Here is a 24,578-nt window from a genome sequence, read left to right on the forward strand (position 1 = left end):
GCCGAGCCGGCAGTCGCTTCTCCTCGCTTTATTTCTGACCGTCGGTTTAATTAAATACTCCCCCGCGCGTACGTCCCGTTAGAATGTCAAACAACAATCCGGAAATTCCTCTCTATTCCGCGTGTGCGCGACGTACCGCGACGCGAGTACCAAGTAACGCGCGTACAGCGCGGACTCTATCGCGTAAGGGGAAAACGTTGCACTTGCACGGGATTGTTTCTCGCGCGCCGCGCCGTGCGAAAACCCGCGTGCGGGAATTCGCGCGGGAATAGCTCGCGTCGCGTGTTCGACTGTAACCCTTACGTATGAGTGCGCGGGCTATCCCCTCGGGTGCTCGTAATAATGTCATTATATCTTACGGAATACGAAGCGCGAGATACGAGAGACGACGTACGTACGTACGTAGGTATGGAAGTAATACTTGGTGAACTCGGTACAACGTTATTCACGGTGATAACTCATTCACAGACGTTAATGCGTACGCCCGCCACCGCGAAATTTCGGCTCGCCTTCGCGAGAACTTTATAAATTTTGTGCCTGGGCGAAGATAGAGACTCACGGTTCCTTCCGCGAATGTACATACTTGCTACTACTTCGCGGTGCATTTTATTATCAGCGGCGCGCACAGAGAGTAAGAACGACGGGGTGAGAATTAAACAGTAATTCTACATTTCTTAATTAGACGTGTCAGTTACGACGTTGGCGATTAATCATATTTATCACGCGGTAAATAAGTTAACTTTCTCATAAAACTTTCGGGCGATGATACATTCGTATTTTCATGCCACACATTTCAATCGTCGCGACGGGCTTTCTGTCTATTCACGTGTCGCATGCAAATCGCAGATAAAATCGCGTCTTCGACGTATAGTGCGCGATTATCGAGGTGCTTGTAGCACCAGTCGTGCAGTAACGACACAGAGAATCAATCCAACAGCATTTTACCTCGTCAATATCGTCGCGCGGCACGATTCCGTCGTAATCCGCGAGACGATCTCGCACGCAAAAAGGCGACAAGTACCTGTTGAAAGGGCGTCCTTACCGAGGAGAGGAATCCTCTCGCGGAGAAGCTCCCTGACTACGAAAGTTTCAACGGGAGTTGACGGCCTTGGAGAAACTTGCGGGAGGGATCGATTTGGGTTGGGGCTTCAGTTCGCCGCATCCGTTACGGAGGAGTTCTGATTGGATGCTGTCGTAATTCGGTAAACGTTTATGCATGATCCTCGGCGAAGTAGCGCGTCGCGTGTGGGTTATCGGCGTGGGTGAGCCGCACGAAAGAAAGCTTGGAATGCGCGTGGGTGTCGCAGTCTTAATTATTTGTGCGCTGGACCGGCCGATAACAATCGATCGATGCGATCGTACATTTGAATACAAAGGGGAATATGTTTGCAGTCGCCAATTTAAATGAAGCACTGAGCTATCTCTGTATTCAATATTCGCATAAATAACACTGTCCGACATGGATTTTAGATCGCAAACCAGATACACAAATGATTCTTGTGTAAAACTTTTGTCCTTGAATGCAAATCTATTAATGAAATTATTTTATACGTGCGACGTAACGTTTCTGAAAAAATGAGACTTTAAGTTCTAAAAATAGCACGACCGAATTTGCTTTCACAAGAAATCTATGCAAATTGCTTTATATCTGGTTTCTGAGTTAAAAAAACTTCAAATTTGTTTAACAGTGTAATTAGTTACGTTAAATAAATTCGTTTATTTTTTCCAATTTTCTCAAATAAAAGATAAAGAGGCGATTAAGCGTCGTTGAATTTGAATTGATGAAGATGTATTAAATAAACGTAGCACAAATGGTATATAAAGTAAACAAAATATGGTGAAATATTCTTCACCGTTATTTTTATTCCACGGATGTGTCATTACTATCGCATACGACGCTTACGTAGGAGAATCGTAAGCAATATCTCTTCCCAAAGGGAAACGTGCGTGACAGTAAAAGAATATGAGGAATGTTCTCACGGTCGACGATAAGATTGAAATTTTCTATGGAGCATCTCTATCGTTGTTGAGGGCACTGCGATCCTACGTGTATTGTGATCTCACCAATTTCGACGCTTTCTGAATAGATACATCCGTTTCAGATCGTTAAAACTTCTCGCGATATTTTTTTTTTTTTTTCCATCTCATATTTTATAATTAAAAAGATTATTCGCAGAAAGGTATGTACAACAGATGTAATATGTTACCAACTTTATTATATCATTCTTTTCTCTTTTTTTTTTAACTTTGTTCACAAAATACCTTTTTACAAGTTAAACTTCTACGAGATTCATTATTCTTCTCGTTTTTAAATTTCAAACGTGAACCTTTTTAAAGACTATACATTTTTAAGACATTGTTATATGTCCTTTTCAAAGCAAAAAAACTTGTGATTTATTACACGCCTTGAGATTTTTAATGAATGCCAATGACATTTGACTTTTCATCTAATTCGGAACTATATTCGATCACTTTTATTGTTCACAAACATTTCTGCTAGCGCGTATGCTTAATGCAATATGAAAAGAAATTAATACATGGAAAATTTGATTCGATCACGAAGAATAGAATTAGATTCAGATGCGTACAATTACAATGGATGCAATTAATTCGACGTTCCGACATATTCCGGGAACGTGCAAGCCGATAAATCAAATGTTCGACATGGAAATCAGTATTATTAATGAAGCCTTTAATGAAAAGATACGAAGATGGAATATTTCGCAAGTTTACAAGATAATACACAAATCGACGGCGCGTTCTCGTTTCTAATTTTCTCTCAAACTGAAAATGTAATTTGGAGCGTTTGAACAATTGAAAAGCACTCAGTTGTGCTTGTGAAGCACTAACTTCAATCTCGCGTGATAATTAAAAGACGCAGAAATAACTCCATCGTTACACGAGTCGTAACACGAGCGGACAGATTAACTCTTACAGCTTGCACTTCTTACACCATAATTAAGGGATTTCCCAGCGGCGAATCGTTTCTCACGAGACCGCCCGGGGTTTCAAGTTTTTGCAAGATCTACGCGAACGGCGAAGTCGCGCGGCGCGAGCTCCGCTTCCGCAGACGAACGGCGAGAGGCGGAAATGGAAAAGTTCCGTTAACTGCTGCCGTTTTCTTGCCGGGGTGTTCGCCGTGTTTATTTGAAAACTTTTCGAACTTCATGCAAATCCACGACGAGCGGCGCGTGTGCTACGTTCGTTGCGGCGGCGGCGAATCGCTCGAGTATTTTCCGGGACCCTCAGGGGCACGCGCGGCGCCCACCATTGTTTCGCGCGGGTAATAAAGAGCGTAGAGCGAGACAGGAAGTTCTTGGATGTACCTTCATCCGGATTAATTAATTACCCTTATCCTTTCCTCGCTTTTCTCGCGGAAAAATGGGGCGGTGACGAGAGAGAGAGAGAGAGAGAGGCGAGAGACCCACTGCTGCCTTCTTCTTCTTCCGTTTCTTTGCCGCATCTTTTTACCAAGGAATTACGCGATTAATTTTTTAAGCATCGTCTTCGCCCGCGGAGAGTTTCTTTAATATTAAAATAACGTCGGAATGAAGCTTCATCAATTTTCCAAGACAATCGTCGCGGAATAAGTTATTGATGCGTGTATGATTAAACGTGAATTTATATCAAATATTCTCTCTTTTAAATACGAGTTGGATTCATATTTCAAATTAAACTTTTATATCACTTAATAATTCTTAATATCGATTAATTAATAGTCTGACATCCGTGATAATATATTATTCCGTAAATATAAAATCCATAAATATTTAGATCTATCAATATTTCGCGTTCATATGGCTAACAAAAGCCACAAATTACTGTGATTATTTTGCGGATTTTTGCAATCTAAAAAAAAAGCATTCCTTTGAAAGGACAACGAGAGTAATCTGAAGGATAACCTCTCCGAAGATTTTATACGTTTGTTTTTTTTCTCTCCCGTTCTTTCTCTTCCTCCTTCCTTTTTTTCCATTTTGTGATGGTTTCCGTGCTATCATGCAGATGTAGTTACACAGACTCTAAGATACGACAGAATACTACAATGTATCTAACGGACTGTAAGTCGTTCTCAACAGAAAAATCGTTTGTTTCATCGGCTGCTATTATTTTTTCCTTTTCCTTTTTCTTGTCACCTATTCTCCCTTACATTTGATGCTCGCAACGCCGAGATTATCTTTAACTGCGAGATCTTTGATATGCAAAGATCAGATTGTCTTCGTAAGATCTTTTTTGTCTCGCTCCCGCTTAAAATTAATGTAGATCGCTTTGTACCCCGTTTTGTTCGTCGTTTCAGTTTTATTTTTATAGCGACTGATATTGATCCCTAAAGCTTTTTATTATCAAATTTTATTTTATTTTTTTATATAAACTACAAAGATATTGTAAGTCTAATTTAACGTTGCGAATTAACTTAATTGATTATAATATTAATAAATTAACTTCGAAGATCTCTGTTTTTGAACTTATTTTTGCGACCTTTTGTGGATTCACCTAAAGCATCTCGTTTATAGAGTCTATGCACCGGCTGTTTCGCACCCTGACGCTGTTAGAAGTTGATTGTGTTTGCCTTCGTGCAAACACGTACGGCACGGCGAGGCTGTAGCGCGATGTCAGATTTTTCTGCTGCTTTTCTTTACGAACTAAGCTATATAAACTCGATGAGATTTTTGTTTGTAGAAGATTATTACCTTCTCTGTCGATATTATGTACAGCCTGTCAATATATCCCATCCAAAAAAGGAAACTTTATTATCAAGTTGTCACAAAAATTGAGTTTCAAACAAGTTAAATTAAATATGCATTAAATAATGTAATAGATGCTTTATTGAGCTTTATATACGAGTATTATTTACTTTTCAATCTATTTTTATTTAAAGTGTTTTAAAAACTATATTTATAAGGAAGAAAATCATATTTCTTATTTGTAAATTTTATCACGATGTTTTAATGATATGCTGCTCTAATTAAATAAGGAACCTTTTAAAGTTAAATTTTTCACAATAAATATTTTATAGCTTTTTAAAATAGTTGTAGCATTATTAAATTTGACGAGCAATTTAATTGGAAATATTTTTAGCTTCAGTTTACGATTGCATTTCATATCCGATAACCCGCGATGCAATTTATAGAAAATGTTGCAGATTAATTGATGCAGAAATGAAGTATCAAGATCCGTTTCGATCAAAAAGTGGCATTTCTTTTTATATTTCTGTTATTCACGTATCAGTCTAATATTCAATTTACTATTCTTTAAAATTATTTTGCATATTAAATATGTAAGAAATTTTTGATTAATTTTTTCATTAACTTGCATTTTTTATATTACAAAAAAAATCATTTTATATACACATCAGCTCAGCCATAATTAAATTTATTATTATAAATAAATAAAGCGAAGTTATCGCGCAAGATTTATTGACAGCGTGAAGTGTTTCAAATTTCAATAACAAAATGCATCATTGTTCTTAAGCCGCTCATGCAAGCTTTTCAGAATGTTCTTCCCACATATTCAAATTTGATGGACAATGCATGTCCTTCTTCAAATTATTAATATTTTCGGTTTTCATGACGCGAGCAGTAAAACGTAACACATTAATAAAAAGTCTTAAATACAATTGAAATTAGAATATAGAGAAACAGGAGGCAGTGATAGCAGAATATGGGAGCGAATGGTATACGTAAAAAAAATAAAAAATAAAAAATAAAAAAAATCCTCATAAGGATAATAAATCTTTGGGAACAAATTTCTTTGGCGTTTCTGGCATCGACGAGTGTCACACGATTGACGTGTATATCTACCGTTTTCCTCGATTTACCGCTTCCTTACCCGTCGATAACACAAGCAATCTTGCGATCTCTCTTTTTCCATGGTGCTCGACTCGTATGAAGTCATCCAGGTCGTGCGTCGTCGCGTCTTCTGTGTACGTTAAGTCATGCGGATCTGACAGGCGCGTTGCGGAATTACGACGTGTTCCCCCGAAGGTACCTGGTACTCCACGCCGTGGTATCTGTCCCGCGTCGCCTCCTGTGCCCTGCACTCCACATACGTATGTAAACGGCAGATTCTCTCCACTCTTCTCGTTTTTCTTCCTTCGTCAGAACGTCAGGGTAACAATGGTCGCGCGGACGCGCGCTCTCATCGCGTATCAGAGCGGAAAGACGCTTGTATAAACGCCGTGTCAGGGATTCACCGTCCAAGTCTTGACGTAACGTCGCTTGCCACGCCATGCCACGACTGCCGCCGCGCGCGCGTTACATTTTTTTTTCCCCTCTGGGTTACGTTCCTCGCTTCGCGCGCGCGGATGAGACAAAGCGCGACGAAGCCGCTAATGTAAAAAAATGCAGCGGTGCTATGCGCGAGCGATGTAGGTACGCCAAGAATATTTACCCCGTGGTTTTTTTTTTTTAAAGCTGTTCTTACGAGGAACGTCACTTCCCCATCTCTCCTTTCCTCGTCTTCCTTTCCGCGCCTTCTCCTTCACGCTTCTACTTTGTGCACCTCCATGTAAAATACGACCCTATTCGCTTTGATTTCATGCTCGCCCCACGGCGCGCAGTTTAATATTCCGCCGTAACATCGACGAGCGTAAGCTAATTTCGACGATTCGTTGATGGTCCGTGACTCGACGAATAAGCCGTGCGTGCGCCATGTGACATTCTAATCTATTTCTAACCCCGCCAACGTACTCGACGCCGTTACCGCAGCGCGAAGCGATATTCATTCGAAACGGTTCGCCTCACAAAGGGAAACCTGCTCGACGAGTCTGAATTCGCGGTCCTCTCTCAGCGACGCTTCAGTTTACTTCGGTTTACCCGGCGGAATTTTGCGCGCGCGTTCGCGTACCGCACTCTCCACCGCCAGCCCGCCGTCACGAGTGCGGGTCACTCGGTTACAGGAACGCGAAACATTTGGCCGAGACGAGCGTAGTTGGGAACTCGAACGGTGCAAATTCGGACTCGTGCTTGCGCTACGGGTTGACGTGTATTTTGGACGAAACGTGACCGGGCTACGGCCAAGCGTTTCCTTTCCAGTGGGAAAGTCGGTGGATTACACTCCGCCGGCGTTTTCGTGAAACGCGCGGCTACAATCGCGGCTTGTAACGGTGTCGCCGTTTCTCCGAGAATTACATTTCCACTCGCAGGGACATTAAACGATCGTCGAGGCTAGTCAGCGAAATAGCGCCTGGATTCAAATGCCTCGGTGGTGTGGTGTTTATCAAAAGACAGAGAAGAGATTCGAAAGATTCAACGTCTCTCCCTCCGAAATTCTAGAAATCATTGGCAACAAGGTCATAAAGGATTGTCTGAATAGCGTCGTTTTATGTCTGCTTCACAGAGATTACCGTGAATTCTGCAGACATGTTGCATCGTTTTGCATCGGGAAAAAAAATCGTAACATAAATTTTTCATTTTGTAAATTTTATTGATTGATTTCTGCCTTATTCCTTCTTTTCTCTTTATTCAACTATATTTCAATAATATTTTTAATAATATTTAGCAATGCTTTTTCATACAGAAGACTTTCTTTGTTCTTTTTTAATTTTTTTTTTTTTTTCTTAGAAAAGTGATCATGAATATTTGGTATGTGATAATAAAACATTACAATAGCAGTATTTAAAAAATTTCACATTTTATTTTTTAATAATTCAATTTTCTGGCTTGTACTTTTTTCATCAAAAAGTTTTGATTTATAAAACTCAATATTTTCCCGTTAAAAATCAGGGACGAGGATACATTTTAAGTTTAAAAAGTATTCAAAGAAGCAATTTATTGACGCAAAAAACTTTTGCTTACGTGATAACAAAATTGATAAGAATCTCTCCCGAAAAGAAATTCTGGGTACGTCCATGCATGGCAGCATAATACGATCTGACATTCAGTGGAGCAACGTGAAATGTTTCAGGAAGGATTAAAGGGGGCAAATTTTAATTAACGTTATTAATGAATTTAAATCCAAGTAAGCGGCTTTATACAATTTCTGCGACTGTTGCGCGGGAAACGGTTGAATCGGCTGTCGCGGGAGGCCACTATTTTCGTACGTGACACGCGCGATATGAAAATAACGTCGGTACCAGTGCAGATTCGATGCATCGCGCACCTGTCTCTGTTTGAGGCTGATCTATGCGCGTTAATTAAAAGGCGCTTTGTCTCGCACGGCAGCTGTGTAAACGTCATATTTCGACGTTCACCGATCGAGCGCACACCGGCACTATAGTTACGTACAATACATACGTGTAAATCTAACGAAGAGCGCTCAACGGTCGTAACAGAAAGCGGACGCGGTCGTCGTAAAGTTCGCCTCTCTGATTTCGCGTCCCAATCACGTTTGCCACCCCGGTCCAGCAAAGCAATCAAAACGGGCCGCCGCCGCTGCTGCTCCGAGAGATCGTGCCATCTTGTGCGAACGAATTGTCTGTCACGTTTCTTATACGTTTCACGCATTCGGGAAACGATACCCGTGACTGACGTGAAAATTTTCTCGGAAAGAGGAGATAAGGGAGACGGCGCGGCGCTTCGTTTCGCGAATAATGTTGCGGAACCGCTGCACTTTCCTATTTTCCATCTCGGATTCGGCAGGCATGTCGCGCGAGGTGTCAATCGAAACGCCCGATATCCTCACGCCGGGAAACGACAGCGAAATCCTCAGAAATTCGCTTTTCGGAAAAGTGACAATTTTCCGCCGCGATATTGAGCCTCCGTTCCTCCGCGCGTATTTCGCGACCGCGCCGCGTTCGCTCGTCACCCCTCGTGTATATATTCAATGACAATTCTCGAAGGACGTACGACCGACTTTTCGTCGTTTCTCCTCATTCGAGACGCATATTCGCTCGCACACTTGCCCGACAGATAATAATGCAGCATTACACCCCTCTTCCCCTCCCCCTTCCCTTCTATCGCAAGCTGATTCCGTTTCGTCGAGCGTGAAACGCGTGTACGCGGAAGCGCGCTATCTCGCGCGTCGAACTCGCGAGCCTCTTGATTTACGATGCATGCCTCGCGAACGTCGCGAATCGATTCCTCTCATTCATAAACATTCCACGTAGAGTCGCGCGACGGCGATGTCGATTCCCGACTCCCGGTTTGGGGCGACGCAACCCCATACCACGCGCGCGCGCGCGCGCTATTAATTGCCGCGCCAGCCGATAAATACAGAGCGTGTCTCGCAATCTCACGGTGTCTGAATCGCGTGCGGTTCCGCAAAGCCCGGCACGACCCGCCGGTAGCGGTTTCCTTTGGCATTTCGAGCGCGCGACTCGCCGAGCACCGGCGTTAATTCGATGAAAATTAATTAGTATTGGCCTCGAGGAGCTCCGACGCTCCCGAGGCCCTGTGAAATCAAGCGCGAGTCGTTTCCCAGGTGAAAATTTGATTAACCGCGCCGTAACGTCGCGCTCTACAGACCCGAACCGAGTCTCCATCGAGCCGCGAAATCCATCGCCAAGATCCCGCCAGTCAATGCTAATTTTCTCCCAAAGATATCAATTATTCGCAGATATCAGGAACAATGTTTTAGAAAAATCACTTTTATGGTAAACACTTAAGGAATACATTTTTTTTCTTTATATTGTTAAATACTCAGCTGAAAATTAATAATTTTCTCGTCCTCTTGTCAAGACATTAATAAAATGGCGTTGTTCAGAATATCAATAATGTACGAAAATCCAACGCAAAGTGGGACGATCGATGAATGGCCTTTTAAAAACGATCGTTTGTAACTGAAAATTGAATAGGCTGCGCCACGCTCGAATAGCGTCGCTCCCCAAACTTTTGAGCGATCGATCGCGGAAATCCAGGCCACGATTCCCCATAATCGGGGATTGCGAGGCGACCACGAGGCGTCCCGGTTGACTGAAAAATCGTTAGCACTTTTTACCCGGCCGCCATTAGCGCGGAATTACGGTAGCGCGTCGACAGGTTCGTAAGAGTCCCCAGTCACGTAATGATTTCTTGCGGCCGACGATGGCCTCCTGACCTCTGACCCGACGAAAGAGGCGCGCGTGACTCCTCACGCATCGCGCCCAAACCCTGATTTACCTTATGCGATTGTCTGTGTGTATGATATCCTTCTGAAATCGGGGCTCGTGGTAAGCGGTCATTTGTCACGAGATCAGACGTTGCTCTAGGCAGCAACGTGATGGAAGATTATTGCGGCCTCGTAACCGTACGTTTAAATGAAATAACAATTAGCGAGGCACGGTTGGGCTGCCCGGCGTCCAAACTTTTTGGCTAGACTACGCTAATATTTCCTGGCGAATTGTTTTGATATTAAATTATTAATGGTCAGTTTCATCAACGTCAATCAATTTTAACCTTAATTTAAACTGTTTTTCACCTCCTTTTCAATCTAGTCCCAGAGAAGCAACAAAAATAATTAAAAAACAGTTTACAAGTAGCACAGCGGATCATAAATTGGACTCATAATCCCTTGTAACATCGTAGCTGGGATTTAACAGTAGTTTAACGCCAGTTCGTAACTTCAAAAGCGAATCAATCATAGTCACGCACACGTGTTTACTCTTTACTTTAATCATAATCTTTAAATCATACCGCCTTTCGTAAATCAGTATCCGTCACTGAAACACTGAAACGCGGTAGATTCTACTTTGCGATAGTTTTGAAACTTGTCTTTTTCATTGGGAAATTTAGCTCAATGACGGCACTCTTTGTAAGAATGTCAAGACTTCCGCTATCAATCGCGACGAGTCGAAGAAGAAATGAGCGGCCGTGCGAACGCGCTCGCTGCAAAAGATAAAGAAAGGAATTGAAATAGTAATGTCGAACGATATTCCCTAGAAGAACGTGCTCATTTGGCGGAAGTCCAGCCGATGTCTGCATGCTCGGAACGTCCATTACTCCATTAGCGGTTACCGTGTTAACTCTTTATTGCTCCATGCTGTATGAGCTAACGCTCTCCATTCTCGGGCCGGGAGAGCGGGGAAGCGGGAGGAGGTTTAATGTCCACGTTTCCCTAGCAGACTACCGTGAAACCGCTCCGATATCGGACCCGGTCGCAATCCTGCCTGCGACAATATCGAATCGCGCGCTGCATGTTCTCTTACACACTACGCGATCCGTATTATCACATTTGTGGCGTGTCAGTTTCTTCTTTTTAGAATTTCCACGATTAAAATAAAACGTACGTATCTAAAAAAAAAAAAAAGAGAAAAATCCAATTTGACAAACCGATATTCGTTACATCAATTTTTTTCAGTCACTGACGAAGAGTTAATGGAAAGGATAATATTGCTCTTGCGGTGATATGACATTCACTGAAGTTAGAACAAAGTTTGGACAGTATTTTACCTTAAAATTTTAAAATTAGAATAACAAACGGAAGCAAAGTAGAACTTTTTGTTTGAACGTTTGAGAGCTCGCTGCGCACGACGCGCCTCGGTAATCCGTGACATGGCGCAATTATTTTCCCGATTATCAGATCGCGACACGTGGTCGTTTCCGGCGACGCAATTTCGTGCGCCGTCGAGCTCGGAAAATTTCTTCGCCGTCGAATATGTTCCTTTCGCCCGCCGTGCTGCGGCGTGCGGGCAGATCCCGCATTGAGTTTTGCATAATATATGAAGTGATGCATCTTAAGGACGTATAACGGCGGTAACGTTCATGCAAATTTCCATCGCTAAGCGGCGTGGCACGGAATTTCAAATTTTCGCTTTAACGGAATTTTAACCATGAACGTTAATCCGGCGTTTGTAAAGCGGCGGTGGTTTTCAGTATTTAACCGTGCGGTTACTTAAAAAAATTATACCGTGAAATTATGAATTTTATCATTCTTTTAAAATGGGTTTTGGACATGTAATGGTATTAAACAAATGTTCCCGCTCACGAGATACGCTGTGCACCCAGTGTTTTCTAATTCAATTATGAATAATTTAGTATAATTAAAAAGCACAAATTAGGATTTCCGCTTTTCAACTTAATTATTTAACTACGCCAGAATTCGTTTTCGTGAAAGACTCTTCGAATATTTTATAATGTTACTATTAGCATTATCGTTTGTCAACAGTGTCCTTATAAATTGTGAAGATAATATCGCTTTTCTTCTTTCAAAATAATTTATCTTGTTTTTTTCTTCCACGCGATTGTGGAAACGTTCGTCTGAAAGCAGTTTACTCGTTCTCAGATCAATGTAAATGGACCTGATTCTGATGGCAATAAATTGCGCATCAAGAGCAAGGCGCTTCTATTCTCCAATTGTTTCCTCCGATCTCTCTTACCTCGGATACGAGTGTTATCGGTTTGAGGGCTCATGCAGATTTAAAATTTTCTTGAAGGAATCGCCTCTTTCCGCGATTTCTTTCCATCGTGCTCGCTGTTGTATATCCCACACTCGCACGGTATCGCCGCTGGGGATTCCGATCGGCTTATTTTCCCAGTCTGACGCATATGGACTGGCAATGTCGTCTCTGTTGTCCCATCCTGCGGGATATCCTTTCCTCGCTTTTATCCCGCGTGTCCGCACTTCTGCCGGTTTCCTCTTCCGTTTTCCTCGAGCTCACGAAGAGAAATAATATTTAAATGTACACGGCTACGTTTGTCGTCAACGTGGTCAGAAACATGGTTTCGCGTACTTTTGCCGCAAAGAAAGCTTGTCGATTTTAATTTGCTTCGAACAAAATTGTACTGCGAAATGCATCAAAATGCTTTTACCGATGATCTAAAATTCTATCGTCTATCCATTAGCGGTCGATATTTGATTAATCCAACGAATGCGTTTCGCGATGGATTCTACCAACGGCGAAAATTATTCAGTGGCAAGCTGCGATACGGACGCGACTTTTACAGACTAGCAGCCGATGTGTTCGGCAACATGCAAATATGGAATCATTACGTAAACACGGCATTGTTACGGGAGCGAAGTGAAGAAGTGAATAAATGAAGAGAAAGCCATCTGTGTGAAGGGTATAATATTATTTCGTCCTTTTAGCTCTGCGAGGAAAGAAGTTGATGTCCAGACAGAGAACGATAAAATGCTTATGACTTTGAATGAAAAACAGAATTATCATTGTGCCTAACTATAAATCCACACTCCCTACTTCAGAAACACGCGTCGACATATGCACGCTGTCGATGTTATCGAACATTGATTGACACCTCACTCGCATACCGAGAGCGCGTTTCCCAGACGCTTCTCACCTCTTCCTATCCTAAGCGATTCATTTAACGACGGACAAAGGGACCAGCCATTGTGCTCTCGTTTCGTGTTGGTAGTAGACTCTGGTAGCGAAAATAGAACCTAACCCAAATAAACAGTGACACGCGAGCTTGATGTTATCCCTAGTAGCAGTTCAGTCTAACTTCAGTTAGCACGAAAGGGCGACAGCGGCGCTTGCGACAAAATTTACGAAAGCAAACTCTTACAAATGACAAATATTCTGTTTTTATAATCCGCTCCATCAGATTACACGCATATATTTAGCATTGCCAGCTTTCATAATCGAGAGGTAGAGGTATTTAATTCAGTTTCTCTGTTACCCAAGTTCCTTACACGTAAAAACATTTTTATTAAATTGGGGGACTGGGAGCACACTTTCGTTTCGGATAACATCGCGGAACTACGTCTTCAGTCAGTTTTGCTATTTACACAAAGCGATATTTGATACGAATAACGCAATATAGATACGTGAAGAGGGAAACGAGAAGTGTACTTTTTTTTTTAGTCCGAGAAATATCTCAATCTCGAACCGCAACACGCGATACAACGCGTGTCAGTTGTTTCTGCTCCTTTATATAAAGTTTCATTTCGAGAGCTCATTTAATTTCGCTGCTATTGAAGCGTTTTATTTTCAATTCTACAGTAAATTAAATCCGCCTTCCGCGCAGCCCTATACGTTTTTTTTCCTGCATCGCAATCATTCTTTCTTACCATTTAAGTTATGTTGATTCTTTATTTATGCCCGACGTTAGCGGCAGACTTACTTTCAAGATCTCGGTGCAGTTTATTTCGCGGCGAAATAAATTCTCTGTCCACTTATCTCGTTTTACTTTATTTTTTTTCTACTGCTGAGACGCCGTGCGAGGCACAGGAGATGCCACACTTATGCTGCTTAGAGTATATATTTACTGCCAGATCGTAAAGGAAAGGAAGGTTTTTCAGACCGATACATCGGCCTGGGCATTTTAGAGACGAGAAGTAGTAAACTCTTTTACGGAAAAGTGTCTCCGATAGTAACGACCACTAAAAAGCGACCACGCCACTTTGCCACGTACGGTTCTGGCAGAGCCAGAGACTACTCTTCCGCTAACGTTTCTCCAGAGCACACACTGCTTTCGCGCGTGTGTCTACTCGAGACAATGTTCCCTCCACTAGCTGAAAATGGAAAGCCTCTCGTGCCGTCTGAGGAAGATGGTATGATCTGCGAAGTCCTCTTACTTTATATCGCTGAGAACGTATTGTATCTCGGTGGTATCGCGAGAGATTGTTTCTCGCGGATATCTCAATTCTCTAATCTTCGTTCACGAAAAGTTAAATTGCTTTCTGTCTTCGGCACATACTCGTAAAGTTCATCTAAAACGAGTAGTTTTATTCTGTCGATAAGAAAATAAGAAGATCCATCAGAATTTCGAATTTAACCAAGCCCGTTTACAATTAATAATTAACAGCACGATCAGCAGGACATTTGATGGACATTATCAAAATGTTCATCTCAATTTTCATGTTTGTTAACAACTGCATCAACAGCGCGATTAACCAGACTGGCGTTGTAAATTTTTCTCTCTTCCGCGAGCAACGTTATTCATAAGACTGGATGCAATGCAGATGCAATTTTCCGTGAGTATAGCGGCGCTCAATCCCGGCGATGAAAAGCTGCTAGCTTAACTGCACTTCTCCCAGTCATAACGTCCATCGATGCACCGCCATTCGATGCATTCGCCGCAGCGCATCCTCGAGACTCGCGCGATACGATTACGGCCGAAACGCGACGTTAAAACGTGCATGCGCCTTTCTCCGTCTATGAATAGCAAAACGTCTCCGATGCGCCGAAAAGAGCGCGTGACACGCGCGAGCGAGCTTCTCCGTCGCGTCGCCCGGAGCTTTTCACGTCCCGTTCCCGAATCTCACACTCTCTCTCTCTCGAGATGCGCGCGTGGCGGGGCCTTTTCATCGTTATCCCGCCAGGCTTCGGTCCTTTCGAATGCAGCTCTCGATTCTCCGATACGAGCAGACAACTTTGCACAATCTGCGAGATTGCGTGCACTGGCGACAGCCAACTTTTCCACCTGGGGCGATGCGTTGCGCATAATGCAACAGTCGTCCACTTATCTGCGCCCGATCGCGCATCATGCCGGGAATATAATCATTTCGCACAGCGGGCTCAACGTGTGTAAATGACGGATAATGCTGGACTGCATCGCGACATCGATTCAATTTACGTGACTTACGACGTGTTATCTTTCTCGCGCCTAGCCGTTACCTCGCTCGATATTACTTTCTACGATGAGAAAATGATCCGTTTGGTAACGAGTATATCTCGAGCGGTTAATGATCAAGATCATCAATGTTATCGTCGTTACTTCCGCGCGTGTGTATATATAAACCCGTTCATCTTAACATCATTAACCAGTACATCGCCGTGTCGTGGCCGAAAGTTCCTAATTTCCTAATTTCCTAATTTAATACAAAGTTAATAAAGCCCCGGGACGCGCGTATTTTCCGATTACTTAGCGTTGGATTATTCACAAGAACGTATTTTAGACTGGGATGGTAGATCTAATGAACGCGCAAGTTTACAATTATTCCCTTAATTGAGAAATTTCCCAGGTCGATCATATATTTCTGTATATAGATATAGTATTAAACAATACCATTTTAAGATAAATATTATATATCGTCGAAATTGTATTTCAGAGAGGCGAGCTATATTTGTAGTATCATTGATTTAGTAGTGTCTTTGATGTCATTTATTTTGTAATTATAAATCACAATATGCAGAGATACTCCAATTTATGTTAGAATAATATAGAGAATAATGTATCAACTGATATCATATTATATTAATAAACCGTGACAGGACACGATATGGATAAAATCTTTGTGTTTCATTCGTAATTTCAGGAAACGGATTTAACAAATTGCTCCGAAATTGCCCCGAGTCTGCCAGACGAGTCGCTGAATAAATAAAGAAGAGGAAGCTATTCGACGAGGCTAAATATATTGAGGATATTCGTTTTCGTGTCAGTTTTGACATTTTAAAATCTTGAATTTTAGTTAATAACCAAGAACTTATATTTCACGTTGTACCGACTCTCTTAATATAAGACTCGAAAATTAAACTGTTATTTCTGTAAAGACCGTAATTCAGTATTTTATTAGAACAAAGAGAATCGTAGCGCCACAACATTTTGTTACTTTGTGATTAATTGCACGATGAAGATGTTGCATTATGTCATCTTAAATATTTATAAAGGATGCAATATACTCGTAGCGCAACTCGTATAATTTTAATGTAATAAAATATTCGGAGTTTACTAATGATTAAACGGGCTGGAGTAAAAGTTTTAATCTTGAGCGAGCACGCGACTACTTTTTAAGACATAGTTCGTAAGTAGATCAGACTTGTTCGAATTGAAACCTTTCAATATTTTATTGGACTTTAGCGTTATAGGTTCCATCCATTAATATTCTCGCCTTTTTATGATTGCAGATACGAGAATGCGGTGACGTTGGGAAACTGCCTGACCGACAACTTACATATCGTAATGCACATATGCGGATTATTAATTAAAACATAAAAATCATATCCAATTTATGACGCTAATTCATACTGATGCAAGACCATTTCGCCGTTCTACGTTGACGCAACGGCAGCAAGAACCAAATGCGACATATCGATTGCTAAACGTATCATCTTACGTCATATTAAAACTCGTGGTAGACGTCTGCCCGACGGTACATATCTCGAACTACTGCAAAATTAGTTTCGCACAATTTAGAGATCTGTTTTATTTCATCCCGTGTGATCTATCACGACAGCGTCGAGGGAGATCAACTTTGAAGAACACTCTCGCCGAAACGGACGATAAAACGCATATATACTGTCACGGAAAGTTATCGATGTTGCACGCCAGTGATCGTCAGTCATTTCGATTAGGATAAAGTATTCTCCGGAGCCGAGGCTCTTGCTCGCTGAAATTCCTGGCGCGATTGCTCGTGAAAGGAACGCGTCTCCCGTGAATCTCCTCTCTCTCTACCCGGGCGTTTAATTAGCGTCCTCGATCGTGTAGAAAGGAGGAACTAGCCTGGGCGCCCGGACCTTTCGACGTCACACGGCGAGAGTCGACCGGCGAGGGAGGTTGAAGAGGGGCGAGAGGATGTTGCTGAGGTAACACGACATTTCGAGGCCGCACGAGAAGTACGATAATCGCAGCGCGGGAAGGTGTCGATCGCAGCAGGCGCATAAAGGAAGGATCGAAGAGCGGCGGTAGGATGGGTTTCCCCAGGAGAAGGTCGCTGTGGTTGAAGGTGGCGGTGCTTGCGACCGCCGTGTGGGTGACCGTCTGTTTCCTGCTCTACACGGAGGATCGGGCGGCGGCGGCCTCCATCCAGGGATTGGCACCGTCGGGCGTCGCGATGCCGCAGCAAGCGGCGAATGGCTTTGTGCCGCCTGCGGCGCCGTTTAGAAAAGAGACAACCGGCAATGTGATCAGCAACAGGGTGAAGATCAATCAAGCCGGCCCGGAACAAGGTAAATGTAGCGATCTCTTATTTTCATTTCTCTGTTTCTCTTTCTCTTATATTTATTCAATCCATTGGAAAATTAATTTTTCTTAACTTTGTCGGATTATTAAGAATGTTGTAAATTAAAATGATCACTTTGCAATGTATCTCTCCCTTTCTACGTAAGAATTATTTTTTATTATTCGCTTGAAGGACGCGCGTATTTGGTTTAGAATATAAATCTTTTAATCTTCGACGCGAAGATTGAAGGTATGATTAAAATCGCATTCTTCATCTTTTGCCGATGCGACGTGGGTATACTGCGAGTTGCTACATGAATCACGTCCGTTAGGAAACGGCTTAATAGGCGGCCACCCCACACACGCGCGCGGGCTAGGTGCGAGTTAGGTCTTAATAAGCTGATAGATGTCCCTTTTGGAATGCATGGTCTGTGCATGAATCATACCCGAGAATGTTTGATTACTTCGCGAGCCACCTGTGGCTCAACGTGTCCGACATTTCGAGGACGTTTTTCAAGTAAGGTGGATGAAGAAAATTTATTACCCATCAGCTGTTACACGTTTACTTAATACTTGTGATAATAATGATTAAGCGCGCTCTATTGAGATTTCTTTGAAAAGTTTGTGAACACAAAATTTGATTGAAAAATATCTATAAAAATGAGTATCAATTTTGGCAGAAATTTTTTTCCTTATTTTGTTTTCATCGATGCGATTCCGCTGTATGAATTCTTAATTCTTCAGACTTATCTTCTAAATTATTTAATTTCCATGTGGACGGTCCAACAGAAAAAAAGAGGACGGAAATAATTTATTCCGAGATAAATTTAAAAAATCTTTGATACTCGAGTCGTTTATGCTTCTTGCGTGTCGATCGCATAGGAGGAAAAGGAATATAAAGGCAAACCGCCGTCGCGACTCTTCTCTCTCACTGAGAGGAAGAGTGTGGAGCGAGGTATGATTGTACACGCGAAGGATCCTCAAAGACGAAAGTTCTCTCGGGCGTCGCCACGGGCGTAATAAGGAATCTTTGGTAGGAGTTCACTCGCTGCGTTCAACCCCTTGTTGCGAGACGCGAAGTACGAATGGGGCTTCATAACGCACGGATCATCTTGATATTGTCGGCGTTACACACTCCAGCGAACGGCGCGATACATGTACCAGAGTGGAGTCTGTAATGTGAATTTTGAATGATGAGCTTAGTCGTCTCGTCGGTTGATGCTTCGCACGAACTCGCATTCGCGAGGAACTTCGCACGCCCGGAATGACGTGCTAATGAATTTAAATGCCTCCGCGGGCATGAACGCGTGCACTCCGGCACCGAGAGAACGAACGAGATGAGTCTTCGCGCGAATAGAGGAAAGGGGAGATCTCCCCGGCTGCGGCGGCGGCGGCGATTCTCCTCAAGAAAAGCCCGTAGCGTAACGGCGACGCGGCCGTGATGCACGATGCGAGTTTCACCGCCGAACTTCGTGGCGGGCCGGGTCGCGGGCGCTAAAGCAATTTGTCGTCCTCTTTATTGCCGCATCGTACACACCGGTGGGCCGAACTTTGTCGGTCGGGATAAAATTATTTTCAGGACAGGCGAGCGCGCCAGCAACCCGACCATATCGTTCGGAGCGTACTTGCCTCGTTTGGCTTTAGCAGCTATGCCGCGGCAATATGGCGCCGGCAAATAAAACCGGAGTTTATGCGAGAAAGCTCTTAGAGGGTGCACCTCGAGACCGGGTCGGGGAATGTGGATGCGCTGAAAATTCAATTCCCGATGCTCTTTTTCCTCCGGCGCAGTGCGTCGTCATCGCCGTCGACTCGTTTCGCCTCGCGCGTTGACGTTAAGCGTCAGCTCTCTCTCTCTCTCTCTCTCTCTTTCGCTAGTCTGGCGAAACGAGAATTAGTTGAAACTAAACCGGAACGCGACAAAATGTGAGCGGGGCTACGAGTTTGGCATGAGTCATCCGTATTGCTTCATTTGCCTTTCTATCTCGTCGGCACGTAAGCAACGCGATAATGTCTTTTTCAACTTATTAGCGGTACTCTAACTTCAATTAGAAGAGTTCTCTTTGCGATAGAAGACTGTGCTTATGAGTATATGTCGTTAATCTTTGGAATAATTTTTCTCCCTTCTTTTCATTATATTTGCCTTGAAAATTCTATATATTAAATAAGAATTTTATTATAATTTTTATCTTAAATTATGCTACACATAATGGAATAAGTGAAAAATGTGACAATACTGAGAAGCAAGCATAATTTTTTTAAACAAGAATATCGTTTATTATAGTAAAAACATTTTTGAGCATTATTTAAACAATTGCAGATATGTACATATACATATATAAAAAATTGGGAATTATCTTTAAATTCATTCTCACTATCAAATTATAGGTAAATTTAAGATTAATATATAATGTTATACCTGTTACGATATTATATATAATTTAATTTTTATTAAATGTAAAAATTATCGGATTTCAGCCTTCGAAAATTCCATAAAATGTTTTTAATTAAGATTTAATTAAGATATAACATATTTAAATATAGTTCATGCAATTTCCGAAGATTGAAATATGGGAATGATTTTTATACAATAATATTTTAATAAAAATTGGATAATGATACATATAATTAATAGCACATATTAATCTTAAATCTACTAATTAAATCTACCAAATTTGATGGGGAGATGAATTTAAAGGTAAATCACAATTAACGGACATAATACCCTACTGTAATTAACTTACGTGCCAACATCCTTGTATGATGTCACTCATTTGTGATCTTCGATGGCTTTTAGATCCCATAGGTGGTGGAGTGCTGGCTTTACCACGGGAGCCGGATGCTGGTGCACCCGGTGAGATGGGCAGGCCTGTAATATTGCCGACCAACATGTCCGCACAGACGAAGAAGCTGGTGGACGATGGCTGGCTCAATAATGCGTTTAATCAGTACGCCAGTGATCTAATCTCCGTGCATAGATCCTTGCCTGATCCACGCGATCAATGGTGAGTCATATTTATATAATTTTTTTGGCTCGAGCAAAATTAGCGATATATTTGCTCCTGTTTCATATTATCAATCCTTTTACTTTATTTCTACTTGAAAAGAGACTACCTCGCTAATGATGTGTCTCCGCAATAATAAAGGTTTTATCGCGAACTGTCCTGGAAAGGACACATATGCGATTTATTACGTTCAGAGGCGCGATCGGTAGCTCGTTTATCAGTGTAATATTTGCTATCCGAGAAAATGAGAAACATACGCAAAGTGAATATAAAAAAAAGAAAAGAGAAACGGGCGTTTAAACGTAACGGAATATCTCTGGAGGGATGTTATATCCGATGTAAAAAGGGTACGATACGTGTTGGTCCCGAGGCACCGACGGAGTAACAGCCAGCGGCGTTTCGCCGATCGAAACAGATAGGCCGCGGTAATGCGTCGGAGAATCGTGACCGTAAATGTCCTCTGCCATTTATCTTCACTACGGAGATGGTCGCATCATAACACGGTGGTCGTTGATAAAACATTATTGGTCGGAGGTCGCGAGACGTCGCGACCTAGCTGATCCGATTCTCCCATTGTTGCCTTCCGCTTGAGAGGGGATCATGTCTCCGCGGAGTACTGCATCTCCGATGTGCATGGAAACGAATGGGAGACGGTAACTGTACACTATGAGTGTCTTTGAGTGCCTTTTTCCTTCGCGAATGCGTGTTCGCGACTGACGAAAAATCCAGATGCGACGCAGGATACGCTCACGAAGCAACAGCTGCATCGTAAATTACGCGTATCATAAAATCAGCTTCTTGTTTAATAGCGAGACCCGTTTCTCGCATTCGTAACCTGTTGACTTCGTCTATGAATAACCGTGACCAGACGTCCTCCTCTTTCTCAGAAAAGGACAATCTTGTATATTCGACAAACATATTTTTCCTAAAAATTGTGTTCCTCTAAAAGACGCGTCGCCAACATTCCACTCTCTAATAAAATACGAAATTTTGTTTTTATTTGTTCGCGAGCATGTAACAAACATATCGTACGTTTATTCACCTTAATCGTGAAAAGATGTGCGAGTACTGCAACCAAAATCGCGTTTATTTCCACGACTGCGAGAGCGTTGCGGACGAGACGTATATCGAATGTGCCTGCTAATAAAGTTTCCGTTAAATGTCGATATCATATGTACGATCGGAAATTACTTTTCTTTAGTCTTGCATTCCGTCGTACCGAAGCGCAATTTATTCAGGACACAACGCGTACGATCACGAAAGATATTAAAAACGGGGCTTTTGCGGGAAACATTTTATCCGAGGCGACCGTGTGCCCGGGGAGACTGCTATCTCTTTCTCTCTCTCTCTCTCTCTTCCCCCTCACTCTCCGAGAGAGTGAAATACGCAATGCAATAGTGTTGCGAGGAGCATTTCTGGAGTAATATTATAACGCAATGCCTCATGTAATTTGCATCGCGCCATTATTTTAATTACGGCACTAAGTTAAACGCGTTGCTATTATATGTAAACATTTCCCTTGAACGAAGAAGAACAACCTCGCTGAACGTATGTGTGTACGCGCTATACGTGTGTCCAAGCTATGCTAATGACCCTGTATTCCGAATTCTTGTTAACGTTGCAAATTATTTTCCGTCTACGTCGCAAATGTAATTTCGCGGGAGGGTCCGTTCGCGTCCGCTCGCCTGTGCGCGAAGTACCACGGCACGAAGTACTACGTGTTACGTGTTGTTTAATTAATTGCACTGTGCCTAATTTGTTGCGCGAGTTGCGTAATAGTCTAACGGTGAAAAGAGCGCGCGCGCGTATAGTTCAGAAATTTAATCATCGGAAAAAGCGTTACGGGAAATTAATACATTGCCCCGCTGCCATTCTTGCGTCACGTGGGAATTTTGAAATTTCCCCCCGCTCAAAAGTTTCCAATTATACCATTTCGCTAAAGCAGGACGCTCTTTTTCCGATCTCGATCGCGCCAAGTGTCGCTTTGTTGAGTGGGCAAATATGTTCGTAGATTAAATCATTGCTATTTAAATTTAATATTGCGTTATATAATATGACACGATACGCATTCATTACTACCTGTTGAGATTCTACGTTGCTAGAGATATTTAAATATTGTATATATAATTTTCGTTTATTTACCGCACTTATTCTTTTTTACTAATACTTTTTTTTATTATTCCTTTTTATTGTTTTTAGCGCGATCTAACGCTCGCGACTAATTATGCAAATTACGTTAAGCAACAGATTGATAATTTGTTACGATCCGCCGCGTAGATCGGCGTGATTTATTCGGAAGCCGGGCCGTAGGGCCGTAACTATACAGTGCCTGCGGTACGTCCGAAATATGTTTCGCGGTGACCGTAAATTTTCGCTAAAACTTCGTCCTGGCGGCGGCAGCGGCGTCGGGCCGACCGCGGTAGCGAATTAACCCCATGAATATTAATTACAATTTACATGATATTAACCGACATTATCAGGACAGGTGGGCAAACTTCGTGGGTGCCTGTTGTTACTGACACACCGCGAGTCGCGTCCGTAACTAACGGCTTGGATAAAGGTGCCACCACACCGGCGCAGGTGTGCTATACGATGCGCTCTTACAAACAGGTGTCCCTGATTTAGAGCCGTGAGAATTATTCGGCGGAGAGAATCGGTTATCGTCACGTCGATGTCATAGGTATTATATAAAGTGATGATCTCGAATGATTAAAACACTTGGATGAATAATTACATGTTTATTAGACGTCTCATTATATATATACTTGTCGAAAGAGATAACAAGTGCGTTGCGTATTATTTATAAAAGCGCGTTATCGCTTCATAAACTGAAATAAAACAGTCAGTCTGAACGATTATATTTATATAGCTGATAAATTGATCAAAGAGAAAAGGTGAAAGGAACGTTTATCCAATTAGCAAGTAAAACGCAAGGAATAATAATTTAATGTATTGACAGCGAATTTATTCATATTAAATTTCATGCAAAATGCACGTGTGTCTCTAATTTTAACATAACTTGATAATTTTCTTGTTCATTATTTCGTTTTTTAGTAAACGCGATTTAATCGCCATGGGCTTTTTTTTACAATAGGGAATATTGTTTTTTTCTGTTTGTTTTATTATGCTACATCTGGAAAATATATTTCCGACAGCTTAAACAGTTAAAACGAGCTAATTCTGGATTTTATTGAATTAGCGGTCACAGAGTCGAAATAATTAGCGATTACGATCGCGTTAGTTAACAAAGGTACAACGCGTCGGTGGTTATTAATTAATAATTTAAACACCCGAGGGCGGCTGTAATTACCGCGGTGGACCAATCATTTAAAGTGGTCGTTATCTCCGCCACGGTACATATTGTTTTTTGAATATTCAATTAAGCGACCTTCAACAGCTTGGTACGGCTCACTGAATAACGGAGGGCCATCTCTCGTAACGAATGATTTAATTAATTTTACAGTTGATATAACAGTATTATACTATTGTACAAAAAGTTTCAGTCTTGTGGGCAACTAGGATTATCGAGATTACATGAAAAGTCGATAGAGCAATATAAATTTCTGTTTCACCAAATTGTAATATGTGAAATAGAGAAAAATAGCCTCAAATTTACTTATAAAGCTGTTTATAAATTTAAAAATAACTTTTATCCATTTATATACGTTTAAGAATATTGAAGTCTCTTGAAGGCGTTAAACATTTTTATTTTGACAATGTATCTTAATAGAGAATATTAAATTAAGGAAATCTTGGATGATACCGTTCAACAAATCAAAGATTCAGTCGCATAGGTTTGAAGGCAAACAGGAGACGGTTCGGTGAGGAGCGGAGAGATCAATGCACCTGTGGCGATAAGAGATACGAAGTGAGATAAAAGGTTCGC

At 41.9% G+C, this 24,578-nt stretch overlaps 1 protein-coding gene across 1 annotated transcript in view; it reads left to right on the plus strand.

The window, feature by feature from the left end:
- Positions 1-24,578, plus strand: part of LOC105198047 (putative polypeptide N-acetylgalactosaminyltransferase 9) — a 197,252-nt gene that overhangs the window by 113,005 nt on the left and 59,669 nt on the right. The window contains 2 exon segments of the mRNA XM_026134663.2: positions 16,658-17,698; positions 20,485-20,692. Of these exon segments, the coding sequence (XP_025990448.2) occupies positions 17,440-17,698; positions 20,485-20,692 (467 nt within the window). The 5' untranslated portion in view covers positions 16,658-17,439.

Source organism: Solenopsis invicta, chromosome 9, assembly GCF_016802725.1.
Source record: "Solenopsis invicta isolate M01_SB chromosome 9, UNIL_Sinv_3.0, whole genome shotgun sequence".
NCBI classification, from domain to species: domain Eukaryota; kingdom Metazoa; phylum Arthropoda; class Insecta; order Hymenoptera; family Formicidae; genus Solenopsis; species Solenopsis invicta.